The sequence below is a fragment of the Fistularia commersonii genome, chromosome 25 (genome assembly GCF_037954325.1).
Source record: "Fistularia commersonii isolate RoL2024-O1a breed Wild chromosome 25, RoL_Fcom_v1.0, whole genome shotgun sequence".
NCBI classification, from domain to species: Eukaryota; Metazoa; Chordata; class Actinopteri; order Syngnathiformes; family Fistulariidae; genus Fistularia; species Fistularia commersonii.
Genome location: NC_141308.1, coordinates 7,591,986 through 7,610,942, shown reverse-complemented (window position 1 = coordinate 7,610,942; position 18,957 = coordinate 7,591,986). Strand labels below are relative to the sequence as shown.

General features: G+C 39.8%; 1 protein-coding gene across 1 annotated transcript in view; it reads left to right on the top strand.

The window, feature by feature from the left end:
• The first annotated feature begins 2,228 nt into the window (after positions 1-2,228).
• Positions 2,229-18,957, top strand: part of pik3r2 (phosphoinositide-3-kinase, regulatory subunit 2 (beta)) — a 28,901-nt gene continuing 12,172 nt past the window's right edge. Inside the window, exons 1-2 of the mRNA XM_086171985.1 lie at positions 2,229-2,467; positions 10,664-11,518. Of these exons, the coding sequence (XP_086028111.1) occupies positions 11,200-11,518 (319 nt within the window). The 5' untranslated portion in view covers positions 2,229-2,467; positions 10,664-11,199. The remainder of the gene's footprint in view (positions 2,468-10,663; positions 11,519-18,957) is intronic.

Sequence of the window (18,957 nt, the reverse complement as noted above, 5' to 3'; positions counted from 1 at the left end):
TCACACCTTTCCATAATTTAGGGTCTTCAGTTAACCAACTGACTGTACTGAAAGAATCTGGTAAGAAACCTGAGAACATTCACTCCGCACAGAAAGGCCCTAGTCGGACTTTAAACCAGGATCCATCTTGCTGTGAGGCATTACGTACATCAAGAAGCAGTGTTTGTTTTTTTTTTTCCTCAAAGGAATTTTTTTTTCTCCGTTAATCTAATAAAATAAAGCTCTCAGTTTATTTTTGTCATTTTTATTACAGAGGAATGCTACTATAAATCAAAACCTGAATATATTAAGAAGTTCGATACTCTATTGTCTGTGTGCTGATATAGTATACATTTATTACCACAATACTCCACTGTACTACTTATCCCCCCCGCTGCCTTGTATACAATTACGTGTTTTCATTGTGGAGGAGGTCACTTTACACTAAGTGATGCTTCAGTACCAGTACTGTTTTTTCTGTACAGCACTAACACATGTAAAAAGAAATCGAACAAAACTTCACCCAAACATTTCAGTTGTATGAACTGAGTAGAGATAAAACATTTTCAAAGCCAAGAGTGTGAAAAGCTGCATGTCCGGAGAAATTTGCAATATTTAACATGCAACAAATGTGATTATAGCAGAAAATCTGTTCCCAAGTAACAGCCGAGAGTAGTAGATACAGATAGTAGGGGGATCAAATACTCTAATCCTCAGGATGTGGAAATACTCATTTATACAAACATGTGGTACAATGCATCTTAGACCATAATGGATTGTAATGTGCTTTTTATCTCTGACAAATGAGCATGGAAGCATTTTAATGTATTGTTTAGCGAACAAACAATTGTGAATATATTGGCATATGGATGCTGGCATTGGAGCTGCCAGGCAGGAGGTCTAGAGGAAGACCAAAGAGAAGATTTATGGACCTAGTGAGAGAGGATATGAAGGCAGTTGGTGTGAGAGAGGAGGATACAGAGAATAGGGTTAGATGGAGAAGGTTGATTTGCTGTGACGACCCCTGAAGGGAAAAGTCGAAAAGAGAAAAAGATTAGCAAACAAACAATTTGCCTCACCGATAAAAACCCTGTGACTTTTTTTGCACGCACCGGAGGGGGATGGCGCAATAGGTGGACATCATTATCTTGAACTACTAAGAAGGAAGGAAAGGCTCTAATTATGTAGTGCAGATATTTTAAATATTATCAACAAGGTGAAATCTTATTTAAATAAAGAAAAGAAAGGTTGGTCATAGGTGGTCAAAGCACCTATTAAGATCCTTTCCTCCATTTAATGTATGTCTACTAATAGTCCTGTACATGTACAAGTGAAGTATGCCATGAATTATTATCAGCACATTATAAAGAACTTTGTATTTGTTATGATTTTGATGACCAAAAACACACATGGAAGCAATTTAATGTTTTAAATAGTTAGATTAAATTTGATGGTGTATAATCTTTTAGCACTGCTGAACACTCTTCCACAAACAATACATAAAAATGTAATTTTGGGGGGAAATGAAAGAAATAAAACAAAAGATACATTTTCTAAACAAAGGTGTATAGTGTTGTTCTACCTTGTTCTGAAAAAAACAAAACAAAACTGAATAATGATTATAAAATTGAGAAACTAAATTCTATGGGCCTACAGAACAATACCTGAATGTCTTTCATAATAATAATAATAACTAATTTAATATCTCACTCATAAGTTATAATATTTTTATTAATTAATGTAATGTATAATGATTAATAATAATTATACTATATTTTTAAATAAAAAATATATGTTAGTAATAATAATACTAATTTTATCTAGGGCGCCTTACTTGGCACTCAAGGACACTGTACAGATATAGATGTATCCACAAAGAGATTCAAAAGAAACAATAAAAGTAAAAATTAAAAGTGACAGCAGTTGCAATCAGATGGAATAGGTCGATCAGTTTTCAATGTGCTAGTAGGATCTGAATAGTACATGTAACGGAAGATTTTAATGGTTGAGATTGCAGTTTTAAAGTAGCACCCATGGGAAATACACAAGTAAAGTACTACAAACGTGCTGGAGTGCATGAACATCTCTGGATGTTTCCAAAGGGCCCATAAAGTGCAAGGATTCGGACTGTCAAGTTCAAGCTCCCGCTCCTCTCCCCTCCCCTCCGGTTCGGCTTTTTCCGGCCGTATTCGTCACTTTCCGCTCCCCTCATACGAGTTCCCACGCACCCTCCCTTGCCTGCGCCGTGCTGAGCTGGAAAATGGCTGTGCAGGGGAGCAGGGAGTTATGAACGGGAAAAGAAAGAAAGAGCGAGAGAAGGACGGCGAAGCCAGAAGTTTAAGAGGACGATTTCGGGAGGTTTAGCGCACACCGAGGAGTCAGCGTCCACGGCCGAGACACCGCGCGGACTTTCGTCTCCCGTTTGCAGCGTGAAGAAATAGCAGAAGCGCCGCAGTCGAAAGTGCGAAGAGTCAAGAAACATCCGCGGGTGAGTTTTCCAACTTATTGCACATTTCCAGTGCGGCGAGGCGGCCACTGTAACTTACTGGAAAATGGTGGAAGCGCTGCAAGTGTACCGCGTCTCCACGCCGACCCGAACCGTGTTTGCGTCTTTTGAAAGGAGAAAAAAAATGAAGTTTGTAGCGCACTATTTTCCCCGTGTTTACTTCTATTTATTTTTCTTTTTTTTTTTTTAAGTTTCGCGTTTTACATGTTGCACTTAAATGCAACGTTTAACATGTGACTCCACTGCAGCGTGTCTCGCAATGCTCACACAGCGAACTGCTATCGAACGAGCCCGTTATTTGAACTTTTCGTCTCTTTTTCCAAAAAAAAGTCGTTCTCAGAGCAAACTCTTTTATTTCGTTTTCATTTTAAAAAAAGATATTTATCGGGGTCCGGTGTTAAGATACTTGAATAGTGCTTCCCCCGGGTTCGAGGGTTGTTTTTAGGTTTTGAAAGGCAAAGTTCCAAGATTCAGAATTAGCTTAATTTACACCCTTTCGCCATTAAGCTAAATTTTGTTTACTTTATCATTTACAGTTTAAGTGCTGCTAAAAGACAAGACAGACTGCAGCAGGTCATATACGTCAGAGGGCCGACGTACATGTAAGGGCCGACATAATACATTTTGTGACTTTTATCTTATTTTTATTTTCATGCTGAATGTCACTTGACGAAGTCAAGCCAGTCAATTGTGTGCCGACTTCTCTCTCTCTCTCTCTCTCTCTCTCTGGTTGTCAGTGACTCCAGCATTATGCAACCAAATGTCCATCCTCCATTATACTGCTTCATCAGTGTGAAATATAACTTGTGGCAAAGCATCCATTCTTTTTTTTTCCCTCTAAATTTCTTAAAATGGTCTGACTGACTCGCAGGGCTCGTCCCATTAAAACCTTTCCAGGGGGGTCAAGCTCCGCACAATGCCAAGTGTCACTTCTTCGGAGGAGTTGAACAAAAGCTAACTTGAAAGTTTCGCAAGACATGGTGCAGCTGTGGTTATTTTTGTTTTATGTCCTTCAGCTGGGGAACCCGGTTAAACTGAAATGGTGTTATTTGATCAGAATAGCAGAAGAATATGTCCTTAATGCCACTTAAAGCATGACTCTGCTGGAAACTGCGGGCTTTGGGTTGGGAGTTGCACCCAAGAAAACTCGAACTTCCGTCTGTGTGGGAAAGTAGTATTTTTTTAACCTAACAGGGGAAGAGTATATTTTATTCTCAACTTTATCTTAACTCACTGCACGAAAATTTCCTCGTCGTAGTCGGTGCTTATGGGCTCAGTAGCTCCAGATGCTGACAGGGCAGGTGACAATGTTACTGCGGTGCTTTATTTTGAATATTTGCTATATTCATGTCACAAAGCTTTCCAAATGTGTCGTCGTGCGAAGTTACAAACTAATGTGTCTCAGGTGACGCTCTAATTTACTTAAGAAATAATTTTGGCTGCAGGTGTTATTTTAAAGGAATTATTGGAACCTAGTAAAACCTGTTTCATATTAATCTCTGTGTCTCACAGCAGGGTTTATATTTGATTGCTCTGTGTTTGCTGTCTGCTGGAATTGAAACCACTCTCAATCACATGAATATTTTTGTTTAAAGGGTACCTGAAAATAGTTTTAGAGTTTTTTGCAAAAAATAGATATTTTCTCTGTAATCCAGAGGATGTCATTACTCATTTAATTGCGCTAGAGAGCAGTAACTCTTGATGCCTATTACATGTTAACTACTCAGCAATAAGTGGCTAAATAAGGCTTGTGGTTTTTTTTTCCCAACTGCTGCAGCCTCGTTTTATCAGATTTTCTGTCTGTGCTGCTCTGAAAAGGCTGAAATTTAACAATGCGGTCGGTCACATGAACTTAGGGCAAAGTAAGCGGCACTTTAGCTCCCCGCATCTTATATTTTCTGATAAATACAGCAAGTCGTCTTTGACTGTGGAACCTTGTGGCTCAGAACAGTGCCGTCTCAGTGCCGTATAATCTTCGGTGCAGCAAAGTGGGATTTCGGCCTCATTAGGGACTGATAGAATTCAGGTGACCCCCAAGTTAAATCATAAAATGCCTAAGCTCTCTTTTTAGGCTGAAATATAAGTCCTCTCAAGCCGTTTAGTTGTTGGCCTGTCCTCCCTGCCTGTGGCGCAGTAGATTTTTCACTTCCATGTGGACAGATGGCCCGAGGCCAGGCTGCATGCGTGGTGGCTCCGTCGTCAGCTCCTCACCAGCAGAGTCATAAAGGGCAAACACACACTTAAAAGAAATAATTGTGTATCCATGTGAGTGTTAACATTTGACATAAGGGTAGGGCATTATGAGGGGGGGGGGAAAGAAAAATCATAATATTCAGAAGCCTGTTTTGCTTATGTTGAAGAAACACGAGTCAGTTACACAACACAAAAAGTTTGCTCCCAGGATAATGACTCTTTTCATTTGAATGCATAAGAAAGGCATTTGAGTAACACAGCTATGACACTGACCCACTTGTTTGCCTTTTGAATGTATACTCCTAAATAATTGTACATTTAAAAAAACATTTTGAATCCAATTCTTTGAAATATTCTTGACAATTTTCTTGTAGCTGCTTATTTATTTCTTCATTTTTATAGACATTTTGTGCCAATGTGATATCACAGTTTACTGATTCCTTAGTTTATTTTGCTGATTCTCAGGTGATTTATTCCCAGTTATAAGTTAATTTCTGGACTGATTTTTTTTTTTTTTTGTAAAGATTCCACCATTGGTTTTAGATCAGTTCAAGAGATGACATTATCCTATGGTTATTTATAAGTTACCAAACTGAGGGTTTTGGGGTCTTGTGCAACATGGTTATTACATCTTGTCCACTCTTTCTAAAATTACCAACAACTCCTTACATCTTTAATGCGGAGATATTAAAGTACCATTAGCTGAAGGTGCACATATGACATGTGGGTTAGATTTTCCAAGGCTAATTTCTGTCAAACTTCTTAAGATGTGGTGGGAATCATGAGTTCACCTAAATTTGACCTGCAGAGATGGGATAGTTGATGAAACATGCAGAAAAGTTGGTAATTGACAATGTGGTTTGGGAAAGTAAGATAATACATACCCATCCTGAGGTCACTGGACAAATTTGTTCATCTGATGGGAGATTTACAAAAATAATGACTTCGTCAGTTCTCATCTTCTCCTCTTCTCGGGTGTTTTCCTCTCACCTCACCTCATCCCAATTGCCCCTCGGGCCAAAAAGTTTTCTTCTGATTCTGTTTATCCCTTTTTAATATCATTAATAAAAAAAACTTAATTAAGGGCTGTGATTCAAAACCTGATAATGCACCCACTTTTTGTTCTGTTCTGTGCATATTAATCCTGTCATTAAAGGGGAACACAGAAATGAAAATGTGTCCTCAAGGTACATTTAAAAAAAAAAAACACATCTGCAAGATCTTATCAGAGTTGATACCCCTTTTTTGTGGAGGAAGTCACAATTTATGTAAAGGTCAAAGGAGCAAGGGCATAGAGTAAACCCTACCTACATATTCTGTGTAGACATGATTCATATATTTCTGCATTTTATCTCATTGCAATCAGAGATACCGAGCAAACTCCGATGATGAACGACAGAAACAGGAAAACAATTTACATTTTACTTGTCTTGTAGCCTCAGTGGGTGGTGGTTTATTATTCTCATCGAATTGATGCACTTGGCTGTGGCGTAACTGCTTGTAGACACATAACCTGCTTCACATGAACCTCCCAAAAAATCTGACAGCACATTGACACAGCAGATGTGTTTGTTCCACTGCTAACCTCATATTTCCTCACACGCACGTCCACATTCTCAGTTTCCACTGGTGCTGCTCCTCCTCTGGTCTGAGCCCTTTTTTTTCTTTCTTGTTTTCTGAGTTGAATTCCATGTTTATTTGCTTCAACTCCAAAACAAACCACCCCACTTCAGCTGCTGTGGTTAGAAACACACAAAGAACCTCAGCACAACAGTATAAAAACCCAACCAGCTGGTGATGTTATAGTGTAGCTGCCACACACACACGCACACAGTATTAATGGTCACAACACTTGCTTTGGCAAAAGACTTAGGGCTGCGACAGCCAAAGCAGAGGTAGCTCTGGAACTTGAGTGAGTCAGATTCATTTCTGTGACAAGCACAAACTCACCCACTGAGGCAACTGAATTTAAGGTGAATAACTAATCCTTGTATATTTTTTTCTGACATGAACATCAGAAAATGCTGTGTTATATAGATTCATTTTTAATTAATTTCATAGTACTGTTTTAAATGATTTTTTTTCTAGAAAAATATTGCAATTTCTTGAAGGCCAAAGTTAAAAATAAAAGGTGAAACCAAAGATAATTTTGCATTTTTTTTTTAAATGACCCCTAATTAGGATAAACAAACACTCTGCATTGTTAGCCAAATAATAGCCATGAGAAAATAGTTTGAAAATCCATTTCTAATACTCAAAATAAATTTTCATTCAATTCACTGATTAGACAATAAACCAAGAATTGTTATTTTGGAGCAACAACAAACAAAACTAAAATGTCGTTTTTGATATTTTTAACTATGTATTTATTTATTAGAAATACTATGGGTTGTCAGTCATCGTTTCCATCAATCTCAGGTTACCCCTGACCTCTGTGACATCGGGCAACTTTGAAAATCAGCTCGGTTTTGATTATGGAACTGGCTTTTTGTTTCGGTATTTATATCGAATATTCCTATTAACTGCATGTTGGTGATTTTTTTTTTCCCCAAAAATAATTTGTCTGTCAATATCTGTCAATCTTGATCTGCACATAATTATTGAGAATCATATTCACAAGCTGACACTATAGGAAAATACAGGATTTCTGCCTTAGTCACATATTATTTCACAGACATTAAGTTTGAATTAGGTTAGATTGAGGAAAAACAATTCGAGCAGATACTTAAGAGTTTGTCTTGAATCAATTATAAACATATAAATTGCTGATAAATTACAGTGACCAATTACTTGCATAATTTTTTCCACATTTGTTCTTTTCCAGACACTACGCATCTCAAAGTATTCTACAGATCTTTTTGATTATTTTTTTCAAATTCATTACCTGAGGTTAAATGCAGTCACACCATCCTAATATATTTCATTATGCATGCCCTGAATGCACTGGCTTGTAATGAAGCCGTCAGAGCTACGCCGGCTGATTTAAAACACACCGAGAAGCATTTGAAGTCCGCAGATAGTGTTTATATCCATGCCATTCTGAATTCAGTCGGGGTCTCTCCTCCCTCACAACTTTGCAAGATGTCTGTAAATAATATGAACACGGATATGACTTACAGTAGCGGGGGGATGATGTTTTGACTGTTTTAGAATGCATGCAGAATAATCTGAATGATCCAAATGGGCAGTGTTGTTTTTATTGTCAGATCCTGCGTTTGTTCAGCCATAGAACAGCAGTTTTTTTCCCCATATACTTTTTTTTTTTTTTTAAACTAGTGTGTATTTTCTCCCCCTCCGTCATACATATACCTTTTTTCATCCCAGTGCATGATCTGAACATGACTCACAAAATTCCCTCCAATCACAGGTCACCTCCGCTTTATCCATGTTATGTTTTCCTCCTATCAAGTGGCAGTTTCATCAAATCCAAATTGTCCTCATTTCATCAAAAACGATGAAAAGTCACCAAGTATTCACAGACGTTTGAGTCGGTTGCGTGAGGAAAAAGTGTAGTTGTTTAGGTAAGATATTTGATCACTGCCTAGATACATTTTCTAATATTAGAACATTTCCTTGATTTGCCTGGCTTCTCTGGTGACTGGAGAGCACATGGTCATAGCAGCAGCCAATCAGAGGACAGGATTAGCTTTCCCTCTCTCTAGCAACAGTGAGTTACTTGCTGCCTATTCATTAATTATTTTCCTGTGGTCTCTCTCAGCCGTTTGGAGTCTGCCGATACCAAAGTGCTCCATCTCAGTCTGTTTTTTTTTCCCTGCTTTCTTTTGCTTTCTCGTCTGACTAAATAAAAACTCATAAAAAGGATGGATCCAGTGACGGTCAGCTTGCCAGCTGGTGTTCCTGCCCTGGTTTGTGAGCTACTACAACAATATCTCTCCAGGACTGTAACAGAATTGATTCTTCCTGCACCTTCTGCGAGTTGTACCACTTTTTCTGCTTTGGAACTAAATAATAAAAAAGGATTACTGACTAAGAGCGCTCCCCGCGCACTGCTTTTTCCTGCATTTCGCCTTCAACTTGGTTTTGCTTGTTTTCTGCAGGAGTGCTCTGACTATAAACAAACCAAACACGGCAACTGGAAAAACGACTGGACTTTTTTCGCTGGCTGAGGATGGGGGGGATGTCAGTTGGAGGCAGGACTGTGTGTGTTTGGGGGGGTGCAGAGCAGGTGGAGAGAGGAGGGAGTAGGAGTGGGGGGGTTATGGTGGTGTGAGGATTGCGGGCTGTGGTTGGGTATGTCAGTGCCACGTGTCTAGCCTTGCACCTCTTGCTTCTCGACTCGAAGGATATTGGACGGAGAGTCTGGCTGAGCCTGTCCGGCTTCTCTCTGAACCAAAAGTGGGGTGAGTGTTGCACTCTGCTGCGTCTTGTTATCATCATAACTCTTAAACCTTTATTAAAAAGCTAATATTCTGACTTACGACAGTTTGCAGGGAACGAATGTTCCGGAGGAAACAGGTTAATCTAGACTAAGGTTCGAAAGCATGCACTTCAGTATTCAAAGATGCTAGCCAGAGGTGTACGTAATTTTTTTTTTTTTCCAAATCCCACCTACGTTTTATTTTAACGTCCACGAGGCATCGCTCAAAACGCTGTTCATTCTGGAACGTGTATGAAATGATTGCACAACACTGGGCCTTGAAAACCAGGCCTCTGGATATTTAGATTTGGACATTTTGGGAAATTGCCGCAAATAGCTCATTAGTCTTGGCATGGAGGACCAAAACTTCCACCCACCTTTGAGCCTCTTTCATCCTCTCTCGCTACCTGCTGCTTTTCCTCACCGGCATCCTTTCATCCAGGTTAACAGGATCATTGTCCTTGGTTGGTCTACAGACCGCAGATGTGGCACTTAATCTGGAAACCTTAATCTCTCTGTCTTCCTCCCCCTGTGTTGTCTCTCAGGATAGTTGCCATTTTGAATATGAACTTTGGTGCATTTTTTTTTTCTCTTTTTGCCCCGCTAACGCCTCAGATGGCAAAGAGTCTTTTCCGTATTTTGCCACTGATATTTTATTCAAGTGTTCGCAGCGTTTTATAATTGTGTATCCGATGAATTCGATTCATTTCGGTCTCGAGAACCTTTCGGATTGATAAAATCGGACCATTAGAGGCTATTGGTATTAATTCGTGGCTCATGTTTGGGATTTTATTGAGCATGGTAATCGTCTTTATCAGAGAATTACTGTTTTGGGTTCTTGAAATGCCCTTTTTGCTCTATGTAGACATCATTGTGTGACTGGGTGCACGCAGTGTGATGTTATGCTTGGAAACGAGGGCTCTTTCGTGGTGTTTTATGATACCGGGCTTGGGTTGCTCAGATGACTGTCCATTCTGTATCTGTCATCTGGAATAGACTTGGTACAGTATGATTTAGCTGTTTTGACAGAATGAAGCCGAAAATATTCTGAGGCAACACAGAGCTGCCTTCTTTCTCTCGCAAAAGGTTTTGCTTGTTTCAGAAAATTGTAGTTGCCCTACAGTCGTGGTGCAGCTCTGTCTACGCTCATTCGGTCTTTTTATTTTTGGAAACCTTCTGTACTTTGCCTGAATTTCCTGTGATACTGTCAATTGCAAATGTTGTGTAGGTTGAAGAGACACTCATTTCACACTGAAAGTTCATGTTCCTTTGGAAACTGTGATGCATCGGCTCAGGCTGTGAGTGAATGTATCATGGAGGGAATGGAGGCTCCTGTCCAGGGACCCAGTCTGCTGTTGGTTATGACGCAGCAGCATCATCCGATCTCTCTGTCCTAACCAAAGCCTGCACAAATGCATGGAGCTGCCGACGTTCGCCATTTTGTTTCACCGCTTCGTTTAACACACACGTGTGGCTGTGTACTTGCTATTTATTGAGTCAGCGCTACATTAAATCATTAAATATAATTTAATTTTGATTATTTTTTCCAATTAATAATTTCGTATGCATACATATATATTTATTTTCTATTTTCTAATTTGATGCAGGTCGGCCATAATCCCTGTCCAGAACAAGTGGGAGCGTGGAAGAACCGAAAAGGATTAAAGACCTTCCCACTCATCCTCCAATCAAACCACTTCATTCGACCACGGCAAACCGGCGATCGAGGGCCCTCAGCTGGCAAGTTTTTCTACCAGGTTTCTTAAGGAGCACCCAGCCAGCAGGTTTTCGCTGCTTGAAAGAGCATGTTGCCAACGCTGTCCCTCTGCTCCATAATTTGGCTAAATCGGGGTATCAAGCTGAGGAAAGTGCACCAGCCAACAAACACCAGTCCAGTTTGAAACTGTTTCTAACAGCAACACAGCGCTTCTTGACTTTTGAAAATGCTTCTAAGCTTCGGGTGACTCCACCTTCCCCCTCCCCCTCCCCCCGAAAGCCACTGCTCAACATCAGAATTTAGTGACTCAATAACCTAATTTCGGAGGATTTCTGCATAGCCAAACCCAGTTGTTGCAGAGGGACTCAGGCTGCACCATCTAATCCTCTGTTCGGTGGCCATTTTGATTTCTGCTTCCCCAACAAAATGGCGGCGGAAGGTTTCCAGTACCGTGCCCTCTATGCATTCACCAAGGACCAGGAAGAAGACTTGGACCTGCAGCCAGGGGACCTCTTGATTGTGAGCAAGGCTTCTCTGCTGTCTATGGAAAACTACCACGAAGGCTGTGTGGAGCAGCCCGAGTGCATGGGCTGGCTCCTCGGCTACAACGAACGCACGAAGCAGAGAGGTGACTTTCCGGGGACGTATGTTGAATATGTGGGCTCGGTTAAGATGGCGCTCCCATCCAGTCAGCCCAGGTCCCAGCGACCGCTTCCCGCCGCCCCCAGGACAGAGACTTCCCAAGGTAAGAGCCTCGATATCTGAGCTATCTCAGTCGTGCATCGGTTCAAATGTCCCTAAAAGAAGGTTGATGCACATTTTGAAATTTTATCGCGAATCAAAATGCAGGCTCTAGAATATAAATTTATGAATAACAATATATGAACTGAAGGCAGAAAACAGTAAATTATTTCGTTCAAACACAATTACAAAGTCTAAAAAACACTCAGAGATGAACCAAATTTTTTTCTTTGTTTTACACATCTTGTGATCATTAATGTTAGATTTGTCAGTGTGATGGTGATACTCCTTTTTAGGGAGGGATATAGGTTTTAGATTTTTGCATCTAATTTTCCTTGCCAAAGCTCTTTAAAAACCGCCGCCTTGAAAAATATCTGAAAGAATATTAAACAAAATTAAACAACAATTTATTCAACCGGTTAAATGATCGTTGAGACCAAATAGGTAGCGACATAGAGTTAAATCAACATTTAACGGACACCATCGTCGTCTGGATTTGAATTGCAAACATTTGCTCTGATGCAGGTATTGCTTTTAGCCTTGTCTTTAGACTTTAATGATCTAATTTTACAAAATTAAAATAAGGGAGAACAGTATCCTTATTCTCCTGAAATTGTGCTGAAGTTTTTTATTTTTTATTTTTTTATTTCTGTTTAGGAAGGTGGTCATTTTTGTATTTTAACAAACCTGACAAAACCAGACAGCAAATCCCAGTTTTGTTGCATGCCTCTTGTTCATGTGCTGCAAGCACTGCTGAGACAACAATGGACAAGGTTAGTGGTAGCACTAAACTGTACCACATTAAGAACAACCACATTGCCGCAGCCCCAAGATCACGTCACTGCATCTGCAAAGTGCTGCCAATAATGTGGTGATTTTAGGAAAAAAAAAAGAAATTATTCAATTTTTTACTTTTGTCTGTCAATGTTTATCAAAATTCACATTACATATAATCCAAAAAATGTTCACTGGATTACACAACTCTTGCATTGTAATGACAACATGGTGAAATCAAGCTGAAATTTGTAGAAGCATGGCAGAAAATTTACTAAATTAAATTGTTCGTGGCTGTGTGATTATTCAAAGTCCAAAACTCAGTTGGAAGATATACTGTACATAACATCTACAATTGGTCATTGTTAGTGTGTGTGGACTTTTGTGTTGATATGTGTCCCCCATTTGAAAAAGGGCATACGTATTACCCTTTAATTTAAACTTAAAGCATTTTAAAAGCAAAGCAAGCTGCTCACTAATGATGGGCTTCTCTATCTTTTTAACGGGTTCTTCTATCCAGGTCTGGCATTGATTCTAACGGTCTGGGTGGTCCCTATTACATTTAACTGTCAAATCCAAACTACATCTGGGCCTGTCTGCACCTATCGTTGTTTTTTTCTCTCCTTTTGTTTTTAATATTGTCCCTCTACCAAACTCTTGGTATATGAGACAATAGAGTATCATTTCAGAAATTTTCATCTCTGGTCCTTGTTTTAGCACAGGCAGGGCAGATGTACTGAGAAAGTGTCGTGCAAAGGCAGCACATTGTGTGTGATTATTTTATGCTGGATGTAATAAAGCTGCGGCTGATCACGCAATCAGTATTTGTGGCTCAGATGAATGGATCAGGGAAGCGCCGGCCGACGGGAAGCGAACACACAGCGATGAGGAAATAGTGACACGCGGCTATGTCTTTTGTCATTAGTTAATTAACGGCCATTATTCTTCACATAAACCAAATAATATCTGAAATCTTCACAGCTATAACAAATAGGTAATACTGCTGGCATCCCCAAACAGTGGAGGTTGGACCCTAGTCTGCTAGGACGCGCAGATGCACATCAGGCAAGATATTGCCTGGCAAATTTGGTCTGATCAACACAAAAGGGGGAGAAAATGGAGGGAACAGAGGTGACCAGTCATAAAAAGACAACTATCAAACCTGGCTGCTTTTACTCTGAGAGTTCCTCCTCCTCTTCATCCATCAAACACAATTTCCCCTGTACTGGCCGTACGTACAGTGGAATACATAATAATGTTTATGCTAACCATGACATGGTTATAGGCGTAATTATCCGAAAACATGACCTTGCATGTTAGGATATCTGCCCCCACAAGTTAGTTTAGTGATGTTTGAGACAGAATAATATTTGAATAGGTGTGTTTGGGCTTTTTTTTTCTGCAAAAGGAACCCTTCAGTTGTTCCTGGGAATTAACAGCCCATTTATTTCCTTAGAGATAAATCTCTCTTTCACACCTTTTCACTCCTTTGACTTTCAGGAAACAAGGCACATCTTAAACATATTCATTGTGGTAAAAGCCTGTGTTCAGCCACATCAGAATCCAAGTCAAACATACACTTGGCGCTGATCGGTGCACCTTAGCAAGCTTGAAGCTTAATCTCAAGTGAAGACATTGATTTGTTACCAAAGTTTTCTCGAACTTTGCAGATTTCTATCAATTCCTACTCATTTGCACTCCTGCTCTTGGCTTCAACAAATTTACTTCTGCCTAATAGGGGTTTTGAGAGAAAAGGGAGTGTTGTTCCAAAAAAAAGCAAATGTTTTATATCATTCTGCATATGAAGCTGTACATTCCTCCTTGGTCAAAAGCCGTATTCTCTGTAATTCCCCCTTGCTGTTTTTGACAGATGGCCTGAGTACCACTCTGAGCACGTAGGCTGTGAACTCTGCATTACCTCTGGTTGAGCCAATTGGCTATTCATCGTGCACAGAAAAGTACACTGGCTGCCTTTCAAATTCATGAATTTGTTTTTAAGACTTTTCAGAAAAGACCCTGAGAAATGAATTCAAAGGATATCGTTGCACAATCAGAAATGTGCTTACAACTCTTATCAAATGAGGTCTTTCCTTTTTAATTACATGAGAATGAAGGATGTGTGTTGGTGAAGGAGGGACGGCTTTACTTTCAAAGGCAGGTGAAGGCGAGAACAGTATCCTGGTGGTTTGACTGACAGTGCGACAAACCAGTTGGGCAGCGGGCATTAGTGTCTGATTTGGAGAGACAGTAGCGCCATGTGAAACCCTGAGAGAGAGAGAGCGAGAGAGAGAATGAGAGGGCTGCTGGGAGGGAGGGAGGCTGGGTCTGGCTGAATGAGGGATACCTTGGTCGGGCCTAAATTTTACAAATATCACTTTCATTTCCCTGCAGTAACAGAGGCGATCACAATGACTGGCTATTGTATGAATAGAGCCATTGTGAGTGTAGACTATCCACTATTGGCTAGGATCGTAACATTTGACGTGGAGAAAAGAGCCCCATAGCTTTGTGGTTTCTGAAGTAGACCAAGTTACAGGTTCAGTTATTACATCATCGCCTTGACATAAAACTAAACTTTGAAACTTTTTTTTAAATGTTCAATGTTCATTTCCCATCTTGTGATATTGTGATGTATCTGTATTTGCGAAAAAAAAAAAAAAATCCACCATTGGTTGGGTCACATGAATAATCACTTTTTTCTTGTTTTGGGTTATTTGCTCTCTCTCTGTTGACAATCTCTTTAATTATATTTTTGTAATAAGTTCCTGATACATATATATGTATGTGTGTGTGTGTCTATATATATATGTGTGTGTATATATATATATATATAAAGTATTATTATTATTATAAGTATTATGTATTATTATGTATAAAGACACTTTATTTTATCATTACTTGAATACTTTAATGTTGACAACTTTGATTGAAAACATTTAAGACTGGGTGAAAAACAGCAACTGGGAAGTCGTTATCAAGCAGAAAATGTATTCCATGTTTACGTTTCTGCATTTTTCTACCTTTCCATATGTTAACTTTAATTGTGCAATAATGAATGCTGTTTTTGGACCCGTCTCATAGTTCTCCCCCTGTTAGGGCGTCCACCAGACCATGTTCACATCACGTCAGGACTGTCATCTCCCTCATTTATTGGAATAGAGGCTATGTCAACATGTCCTAGGCCTGTGAAGCCATATATTTCTTTTGTCCCCTCGGCTGAACAACTACACACACCTCATAGAATTGTGGTTTTCTATGCATCTAAAAATCATATATACTGTTATTTTATCCTCCTTTAGCCATTCCTCATTTGAAGTTAAATTCCTGTGATCTACTAGTGTAGGTTTATAAATTGGAATTTTGAGCCTTCAGTATTTGGCTCCATTAGTTAAGTTGCTATTAACCATTGCTTACTATTGCTCGGGAACATCTCTTATTCCACTGTATTCGATCACGACACTCTCTCTTCATTTTTTTTCATTTACCATTTGCTGCAAGAAGGCAAAGTCAAAGCTGCGCGTTGCTGCTCCGACCTAAAGGGAAACTACAGACCATTTAGAATTATAAAAATAATTTGGCAGCTGTGGCGTGAGTAATTCATGACACTCCGACTGCAGTGACAGACTCTGCCGCCGCCTCTTCTTTTTAGCTGACCCGAACCTTCTCGGAGTAAAATGATAAACACTATCAAATCAGCAGGCAGTAATTGACTTTCTCACTAACTCCTCACTTCATTAATTCTTGGCCTGATGACTGTTCTAAATTGCACTTGTTTGTTTTAAGAGCTCACTTGTGAGCTGAAAAATGTAGCCCTTGATCATGAGTGGGCGCTGAGCTTTTTTTTTTTCTATTTTTATTCCCCCAAAAATTGAAGCAGAATATGTTCTTGCTGCACAAAATCTCATTATATCTCTTTCAAGTGCCCCCCAACCCCAAACCCCAAAAAGATTACCTTTTGCCAGTTATTCTCTGTTTTTCTCATGTTTTTATCAAAAAGGTTCAACAGACTCAGGTTGTTAAAATTTTTATAGTAAGAGGGAGATTCTGGCTGGGCAGATGACTTTGTTGTATGAATATTTTGTTGAGAACAAAGGGAGGGCTGCTGGCAGACTGAATATGTCCCTTTGGTGATGAAATGTAATACACAGTGCGCTGTAATATCGCAACAAACTGCTCTGAGAATGCATACTAAATCAACTGATTCAGTATCGGATGTTAAAATGTTCACACTTGCCCGGATATTTGCTGCACTTACTGCACATAAACAACCTGGCCTGATAGACTAAAATAATCACTGGACAAATTGGGAATAAAAAGTGTCTGTCTCCGGACACTGAGGCTAAACAAAATTCCCAACTGCCAGAAATTATTCTACAAAACCCCAAGTTCTTTCTCTTCCCCTCCTCTCTCTGTTTCCTCTCCCTGGCCTCACTTTAACTGCCTGCTGAGGTGAACCATGGCTTGGCATGTTTGCAAACTCCTCCCTTCTTCCTCCACCCTCCACTGCCCCCCCTCCCTTCCATCCTCTCTCCCTTTTTTTCATCCTCTGTCCCTGATTCACACACACATCTGATACTGTCTCTGGGCAGCTATAAACCATGTAAGCAGGGCCAGTTCTCAGAAAGGAGAGGCCTCCACTCTCTCTCCACTCCCCGCGCTTTACCAAGAAAACACTTTCAAAGAACCAGCGGAGGGGGTGGGAGAGGGAGACGGTGGGAGAGAGAATGGGGAGAGATACGGAGAGGCTGAAAAGGGTGGGCGATGAGGGCAGCAGTGCAAGCCAAGGCCACCCCTTTTCCAATTGCATATAGGAACCAGCTGTATGTGGATCCTAGAGTTCGGTAAATTCAGTGTATCTGCCGAGTTTGAGCACACTGTGATTTCCGGAATGGTTTTTCAGCTTCAGAGTGGTAAATGAGAGCTCATTTTGATAAAAAGCTGTCTTCATGAAAGGTTAATGGCCACCACAGTCGAGAGCTATCGGTCTTTTCCTTGTTTTGTCATATTTTGTTGATTTGCTACTCACTGTTCACCACTATGTGTTTCACATCTATAGAATTCAAGCGCTAAATTAAGTTAACATGTTTTTTTCCATTAAGTCGAAGGGATTGGATGAGTATTAGCAATTTTCAAGTGCATCCGTCATACAATTGCGGCTACCTTTTGATTTTGATCGTAAAGTGTGTACGTGTGACTTATTCTGGAGGCCCGATGCCAAGTACTACTGATAGCTGTATCATCAGAGATAATTTGCTCGCGCTGACAAAAACCCTCCACACGAAACAATCCAACCCAGCAATTTCTGTCTGTCCCAGATTGCAGATTTCATGGTTAATTTGAAATCATCCCTTTGGGCTACTGTTGAAAAGTGTCCTTTAAGAAAATGCTACTCACCAAAAATGAAATCAGTATTATGTGGTATATACGTTTTATCTCAACATCAATAGTCTGTCTTGAGTATGATTTCTTTGTAACCAAACACTCATACCAATGTTTTTTTGTCAGCCCTGCAGATTTAAGCAGTACAATGCCCTCCACAATGTATTGTAAATGTATATTTAGAACTTTATAAATTATATGACAAATCACGCCTGAAAGAGATTACTAACAAGGCTATTGTCAGGTCAAGTAAATTTGAAGCAATGTTTATCGAGTAATTTTCCCCAATCAAGCATTCTACAGCACACACAATTCCCAAGCTGGCTCACTTTTTGTTGCACCGTTTTCCACTAGCATCTATTTCAAAGGAAGACCTTAAGGCCGATAAGACCAGGGATATGTGTAGATCACCTGCGTTTGTCTGGTTTACGGGGGCGTAGTCTTACACATGCAGCTTCGAAGCATGTTGTTACTCAGTAATGGATGGTGTGCCCAGTCATGATGATTGCCTGTCTACTTAGTTGGGATGGAATGAAGACGTGTAGCCATGAAACTTGACCGTCAGCATGCACAGTTACACTCTGTTACACACCATTCGCAAGCCAGACACCAACTGGAGTTGTCACCACGCAACATAAGGAACCACGTGGTTGGAACATGTGTTGGCAAATTCGATTGGAGTTTGTTTTAAAACTTGTTTGTGCCTTTGGTGGATTGTAAAACTTGCAAACGTACTGTCATCTATTAAGATAACACAGATGAAAAAAATCTGTGCACGATTTTCATGTTCAGCCGGTTTTTATTGTTAAAAAAATGTATCACTTGATAAATGATCCAACCTGGATATAGTCCCATGAAAAAATGGTTTCAAATTGTGGTTCACTAAGTTACCATTATCCTTGTTTTTAGCTTATTTTTCTATGAATGATTTTTTTTTCTAATACATGCTATTCTTTATAAGTTCTACTTTCTTAATGTGATTTTTTGTTCACTAGTAAGGATGCACTTACTCAAAAGGTGCCACAGCAAGAACAATTTCAGAGTCAGTGACATATTTGGGGAAAGGTTGGCAACACACTGTAGCAGTAAAAGCCAACTACTACGATGGGTCCTGATACTTGACACTTGGCATTAAAAACAACAGGTGTAGGGGCAGCAAAAAAATGTGTGGCTGAAAAGCCAGTCTGAAAAAAAATTATTGAAACCACCATTTTACACGTCTAATTGACTTAATTTCGCCCATGTCAGAGGTTCTACCATTAATATATTGTATTCATTCAGCATTCTGTG